Source organism: Benincasa hispida, chromosome 9 (genome assembly GCF_027475165.1).
Source record: "Benincasa hispida cultivar pf3 chromosome 9, pf3_genome.v1.1, whole genome shotgun sequence".
Lineage (NCBI taxonomy): Eukaryota > Viridiplantae > Streptophyta > Magnoliopsida > Cucurbitales > Cucurbitaceae > Benincasa > Benincasa hispida.
Window position 1 is genome coordinate 12937397 of NC_143486.1, and position 7187 is coordinate 12944583.

The 7187-nt window shown below is 33.7% G+C and overlaps 1 protein-coding gene across 2 annotated transcripts; it reads left to right on the top strand.

Moving 5' to 3' along the window:
* Window positions 1–1797: 1797 nt before the first annotated feature.
* LOC120087272 (protein trichome birefringence-like 14) lies at window positions 1798–5607 on the top strand. Of its 2 annotated transcripts, none has more exons than XM_039044217.2 (5): window positions 1798–2125; window positions 2542–2798; window positions 3389–3607; window positions 3732–3927; window positions 4160–5607. In XM_039044217.2, the coding sequence occupies exons 2-5, from the start codon at window positions 2603–2605 to the stop codon at window positions 4989–4991; spliced, it is 1443 nt and encodes a 480-aa protein (XP_038900145.1). In that variant the 5' UTR covers window positions 1798–2125; window positions 2542–2602; the 3' UTR covers window positions 4992–5607. The 2 variants fall into 2 exon arrangements, with proteins under 2 accessions (XP_038900145.1, XP_038900146.1); XM_039044218.2 differs by having other exon boundaries at window positions 1963–2125; window positions 3398–3607.
* The last annotated feature ends 1580 nt before the right edge of the window (window positions 5608–7187 follow it).

Genomic DNA, 7187 nt, shown 5'->3' on the forward strand with positions numbered 1-7187 from the left:
GTATTTGAATTGGCTGATTGGAAGGGTGTGGATCACATGGTAAAGAAAATACAGTCTTGAGAAAAATAAAGAAGTTGGAGGGGATGATATGAAAACCTTATAATTTGAAAACTTAGGAACCGAAATCTTGAACTCCTAATACCAATTTTTAAAAATCTCAATCAATTAGACAACAATCCCAGAGAGAAGGATCAGATTTCGATTACCTTTGGATCGAAGACCAAAAGATAAGGAGAACTAGTTGCTTACTCCATGTTCAAACACTCCACAAGCAAGATGATCAAACTTACCTAAATGTTCTTGGCATGCAACCCTAATTCAAGAATTGTAAAAGTGGCAATGAAACTCATCTACCAGAGAATTTTCATTCAAAGAAAACTCTAGAAACTCATACATCCAAAACTACTTATTATATTTTCTTCCCTCCTTTAAACCCATCCTACTTAACTAAAGGGACTTGAAAAAGTTCATTCTACCCCTAACTCAAAAAGAACTAGAAACCCAAACAAAACATATATGGGTCCAATAATGAAAATACCCAAAAAGTTGAGGTATGTTTGCAAATTAAAGTAAATTAACAAAATTCAATCGGTTTCATTTAGTAGCATCAATTGAAACCAACTATAAAGCTTCTGATCAGATGTTGCTACTCAAATCTTCTCAATTAAGTACGGTAGCTTCTTGGCTCTTGAGCTTGTGATAGGTCTCGGAGATAACACAAGGGCGTCCTGGTTCATATCAGAAGGATATATGTGAAGTGAGGTTTAATGAAATATACGAATTTTGTTTAATCACCTGGTTTCTAGAAAACGGAAGGAAGATGAAGATGCTCCAGACGAGAGCAACAATTATCACAACAATGCAAGATGTGTCGAAAGGAGAAGGAGGAAGATGAATAATAAAGAGAGCATGGATTGAGAGAAAGGAGAAGACGACACATAACTAAGAGAAACAAATAATATATATTCATATTTTTTTTGCCCACTCATTTAAAATATGCCACATCAGTATTTTTTTTTAAACCTGAGAAACTAAAGTATTGCCTTAGGGACCAAATAGATACCAAAGCCAAACCTCATAGACCAAAAATATAATTTACTATTTTTTTTATTATATATTAGTATTTGTACTATAAATTTTGAAACATATTCACATATTCTATTTTCTTTTATAAAAATTATTATTATTTAATCAATTTTAATAAAAAAAAATAAGATTTATGGTAAGTATATAGATTAAAATTAGACATTTTGAAAGTGTCGAATCTAAAATTAAAAAAACCCCAGTATAGAAGCTAAAATTGTATTTAACCTAATAATTCTTTCTATTAGACCAAATACGATACTAGTGAGTTTTACACTTTTGTGAACTTAAAAAAATGTCAACTAATTTTGTAAATTTTAATTTTTAATTTCAATATGTTTATAAACTAAAAAGAGTATATGTACATATTCATTTTTCAAAAGATAGTAACTGACGATGTTAATTTCCGTTTTTTTAGTAACTTTTGATTGTATGAACACATTTATGTCCGCTGATTTAAATATCAATTTTTCAAAAGAATAACAAAACCTTTTTTTAGAATGAAAATAATATAACCTAAACTGTGGGTATAGATTTATAGATTTTTTTAAAAAATTATTGAATCAGTTTGAAATTATCTTTTTATTTTTATTTTTTTCATCACTTTCTTCGCCACAAATTAGAATTCCCACACGACTTAGGTTTCTTAGAAATTATTCTATTATTATTAATTTTTCATATATATTTTTTAATTTCTTCAAGAAGAAAAAAGAAGAACAACAACAACAATAAATAAAGAATAAAAATCGATCTCGAAGATCGAACTACCCTCTCACGAGCTCGGGTCATAAACAATCACAACACGCCACGTGGAAAATGTAAGGGGTATTTTAGTCATTAGGAAATCTCCAATGGCGGTCTCTGCATTTCAGTCTTTGTTGCTGAAACCTCTCTTTTGTCTCATCATCGTCTCTGAACTTTACTTCGGATCTGATGATCTTGAGAGAGGAGCTCGGTAATTCTCTCTGCAAATGGAAAATGCCTAAGATTTTCTCCTAAGAAACCGCGTCAGCATCTCAATCTCTTACTTTCCCACATTTGGGTGCGTGAATTTTCTTGTTTTATTCAGACTTTCAGTGCAATCTCCGTTGTTTTAGCTTTTGCTTCCTTACCCTCTTCTTATTTTCTTAGAAATAATAATGGGTCGAATCGATCGGTGGGTTAGCTCAATGAAATCACATTCGGGTTCTGATTGATTGATTTAGCTTTAGCATAACTGATGGTTTTAGCTTCTACTTACCAAATTCACATTTGTTTGAGAACCCCATGTGGCTGTCACTTTGTTTTTAGCTATTTTAATGGCATTGCGTTGGACAATCTTTTGGAGTAAACGAATTAGCAACTCATTTTCTTCCATAATGTTGTTTGGGGAAATGGCGTTGAGTCTGTTTTCTGAGATTTTTGTGCTCCGAGTTTCGTTTTGTTTTTACTGATTTGTCTGAAAATCTTCTTATGTAGAGAAACAGATGCATAGAGAGAGGCATATGTTAATGTGCTGAAGGAATGCCCCTAATGTGACATGAGGGAACTTTTCCAATTCATGTCGTATAAGCAAGAGATGAAAGGTGGAAAAATCATTAGGCTGAGGGGGGGATATCTTTCCATTGCCCTGATTGTTCTTATGTTTACAACCATATTGTTATGGGCTTGGGATAAAAGCTATTTTGCTAGTTTTCTTCCATTGACAAGAGAGCAGTATATGATACCAGTTTCAGGTATTTAGCCAACTGATCATATTCTTTCTACTTTTTAAGATGTTTCTTGTTAATCTATCTCAAGAATGGGATATATGTGAAAAGGCTTTGATGGGATATAAATGATACAGTTCCAAGCTTACTTTCTTTGGCAACTTGAATTGAATGTTTAATTGTCATGAATCTGTTCCCTGGTTTGTAATTAAATTGGTCATACATGTGAAAGTTGTCATCTATGTCTATGGTCTACTACATGAACTTTAATGACTTTCTTAATTCTGTTTTCCATTTCCATTTCTGCTGTTGTTTTTAGAATGTAATATTTGGATAATTTGATTGAGAAGTGAAACATGGAGATGTAATTATGGTTGTTTTTTCCCCCTATTTTGTAGTGATCTTAAGATCAAAATGCTAATTAGCTATTGAATGCTCTACCACTGAAACAAGCATGTTTTTCTAACTCCTCTGAAGAAGAATGACTGTCTAAACTCGATTTGCTTTTATATCTTTCATGTTCTCTCTCTTTTTCTCTCCATATCTTTAAATGTCCAATTCCTTAACTTGCATTGTGCTTATTAACTCGTGGATTAATTTTCTCTATCACGACTTAGAATATGCAGTGGACGTGTCAAATAGTTCCTCAACATCAATTAAGCCAAAGTATGAAGTGGCTAAGTCAGTGGATAAAATGAAGGAAAGAAGTAATAATACCGATGAAAAAGAAAAACCAAGAAAAAGCTCAGACTACTCTGATGCTCATTCTGCCTCCAAGCTCCCTCCCGAATTAAAAGAAAATGAAGATGGTGTTATCTTGTCTCCTTCCTCTAAAGGTAAAGTTTAGATTCAGCTTTTGTTTAGAATATGCCACCAACCAGATTTCCTTGATTTATGCATAATAGATACTCTTTAAAAAATGTTATCCATTTCATATCTAAGATATTGCTGCTCTTTCAGTTTGCAACTACGCCAAAGGTAAATGGGTTGAAGACAACAGGCGTCCATGGTATTCTGGACTAGGATGTAAACAATGGCTATCAATTATGTGGGCCTGTAGACTTACAAAGAGAAAGGATTTTTCTTATGAAGGATATAGGTGGCAACCGGAAAACTGCTACATGCCAGAGTTTGAGCGTTCTTCATTCTTGAGAAGGTATTTGAGATTTTAACCTCATGTGTTACTACTAATGTATTGTTGTTACTTTCAGTTTCTGCATTTGACTTTATGACCTTGCGAGCATATTTCATCGATTAACCTTCTTTCACGAGTATATCCCTCCATGAGCCCTGAGCGAAACTGGTGAACTGTATATAGGTTGTCATTTGTGTATTGTATGCTTAAACCTTGTTATTTCTAGAGATTTGAATACCATTTTGATTTCTAGAATGCAGAACAAAACACTTGCGTTTATAGGAGATTCCTTGGGTAGGCAGCAGTTTCAATCTTTAATGTGTATGCTCACTGGTGGTGAAGAAAGCCCCGAAGTCGAAGACGTGGGAGGAGAATACGGTCTCGCCAAAGCTCCCGGGGCTCTTCGACCGGATGGGTGGGTTTATCGGTTTCCAAACACAAACACCACGATTCTATATTACTGGTCAGCAAGCCTGTCTGATCTAGAGCCTCTTAATAGAACAGATCCATCAACAAATATCGCGATGCATTTGGACCGACCCCCAGCTTTCATGAGAAAGTTCCTCCACCAATTTGATGTATTGGTTTTAAATACAGGACACCATTGGAACAGGGGAAAACTTAAAGCAAATAGGTGGGTGATGTATGCTGATGGAAAACCGGTAGAAGAAAAGAAGCCTTTGGATATGGGGAATGCCAAGAACTTGACTGTCAACAGCATTGTCAGATGGCTTGATTCGCAACTTTCCCTGCATCGTCGTAATCTTAAAGTTTTCTTTAGGACAATTTCGCCGAGGCATTTCTTCAATGGGGATTGGAACACTGGGGGATCCTGTGATAATATGATTCCAATGTCAGGGGGGAGTGAGGTTGTCCAAGATGGATCTAGCGACACTGTTATTGAAAGTGCTTTAAAGGGTACCAAGGTAAAGATCCTGGATATAACTGCCATCTCTCAGTTGCGAGACGAAGGCCACGTGTCGCGCTATACTCGTAGAGCAATCCTAAACACAAGTGATTGCTTGCATTGGTGCTTGCCTGGCATACCAGATACGTGGAATGAACTTCTAATTGCACAGATATAGTTTTCCATAACAGTGCTTCAAGACATTCACAAGTAGATTCCGTCTTTCATTTTTTTTGTAGTCTAAGAAGGCTAGAGTATACAAGATTCTTAGTAATGGTTGTAGCTGGGAATATATCAATTTACTCCAAGGATGTTACACGTATCCACGTATTCTACAAGGCGAAGAAGCCGACCTATTTCGACTTGCAGTATAAGAATAGTATCAATAATACCATTTTGTTTCTTCACAAATGTTTACTGTTGCTGGCAACAAATTTCTCTCATACGATTTGCTTGGTGAAAAGTTGTTCTTGGTTTAATATGGTTAATTGCATCAGTGGCTGCCCCGATCCATGCGAGTTGTAGCTTTTAACCACGAAGCAATCTGGTCGAGTTGAAAAGCAAATCACTTCAAGTAAGGCTTTCTACTTGTTCCCTCTGAAAAGTTGTTACTTTTAGAACATTCTTTTGATAGATCGGTTAATATTCATCGTTGAGAATCCTAAACTCTTATCATAAAGGTCAGAGAAAATTTGTTGCTTAGTCGATATGTATCATTCCACACGAACAACCTTGTTACATCAACAGAAATTTGACTGAATAATATTATGATAAAACTCAATCGTTGAAAAGTATTTTTGAGCACCTGAAAAGTCATTCTTAACAAGTTCTTAATTTATTTGCATACCATTCTTTCCGTAGCAATATTATTAGATTGATTTTGACTCATATAGATAGGTGTCTGTATCTCCAAGGATGGAGATATTTCTTGCCATTATATTGCCCTTGCCTTGGCAGCTGTGTTATGTTCATTTGAAGAAGGTTCCAAACAAAGAGAAGCATGAGGCAGTTTGATAATCTCATGAAAAAGGTGAATTGTAGAAAAATTAAGACCCATTAAAAATAAGATGGAAAATCAAAAAAGAAAAACTTGTTATATATAAAGTTACTATATATATATATCCCCTAAACTTTGGACTAGTAATTATATTAATTTAAACTCTAAACATTTTAAGTGTAGTGATTTACACCATTCTCTCTATAAAACTTATAATTTGTACCAATTAGACTTCTAAACATAGGTTATTTATTTCGATTATGTTTGAAAATCATTCATGTATCAATTCTCACATGTGTAGACTTCTAAATATATCTCGATTTTGCAAAGTAGACAATTAAAATTGATGCATGGATAATTCTCAAAAGAAAATCTAACTGATTAGAGTCTAAATTGATTCACTTATGAAAACTACGGGATTTAATCGAAACAGTGATAAGTCTTACGCAATGTTTTTTCAAATGAAACATAGTAGATGGTGTAAATTAGTACACTTGAACTTGAAAAACATGTTTTTACCAACACCTATTAGTCATGAACTTCAAGTCAAGATCAACAACATCACAAAATCCCAAATAAAAGAAACAAGAACCATCCTTCCTCTTCTTCACCTTTAATTAATGGAAAATCACAAACGAGAGAAATTAGAAGAAACAGGGAGATAAGAGACAATTATAGGAGTTTGAGGGGATTTAGGTTCATGTTGTCTGTGTTTGAGTTTTGTGTTTGAATGTTGTTGTTCATGGAACAGCTTTGGAATGAGGGAAGGAGGAAGGAAGCAACCCAAGAGAGCTGAGACTGATAGAGAAGAAGCCATTCATGAATTATTATAACTGAGAAGTGGTTTTTGTTTTGATTTTTTCAGATGGAAATAAATGGAATGAAGATTTGGTGTGTATTTATAATATTGAACATTAAAACTTTTATAATGCATCAACCAATAAACCAAATTAAGTTTTTAAAAACTGAAAAACAATTTCAAAAAACAAAAAAGAGAAACCAAGTTAGTTTAATTGGTATGGTTTACAATTGATGTTAATTCTATTATATATAAGTTAAAACTGTGAAAGCAAACACTGAAAAATATGCTTACTAATTATAAAAGCTCATTGTTCTATATATAACTTCAACTTCAACTTCAACTAATTTAGCTCTAGTCATAAAAACTAAATTACAATTTGTTTCAAAAAAGGAAAAACAAGAGAGAAACATCTAACTTTTATGCTGATTAATAAGATTTTTTTTTCAGCTACAATCGAACAACCAAATAAGTTTACTAATGACTTTTGGTAGTGCACACAATGTGGGCTATTCCTAAGTCCTAGATCTTAGTTTGTGGTTGATTTGGTGAATTTTATGAGCATAAGAGAAAATTTC

Bases quoted from the DNA above. Each gene is read 5' to 3' on its own strand.
- LOC120087272 (XM_039044217.2), top strand. From the start codon at position 2,603: ATGAGGGAACTTTTCCAATTCATGTCGTATAAGCAAGAGATGAAAGGT. The intron at 3,608-3,731 runs GTAAAGTTTAGA...CTGCTCTTTCAG, and splicing joins CTTGTCTCCTTCCTCTAAAG to TTTGCAACTACGCCAAAGGT. The intron at 3,928-4,159 runs GTATTTGAGATT...TTTGATTTCTAG, and splicing joins CGTTCTTCATTCTTGAGAAG to AATGCAGAACAAAACACTTG.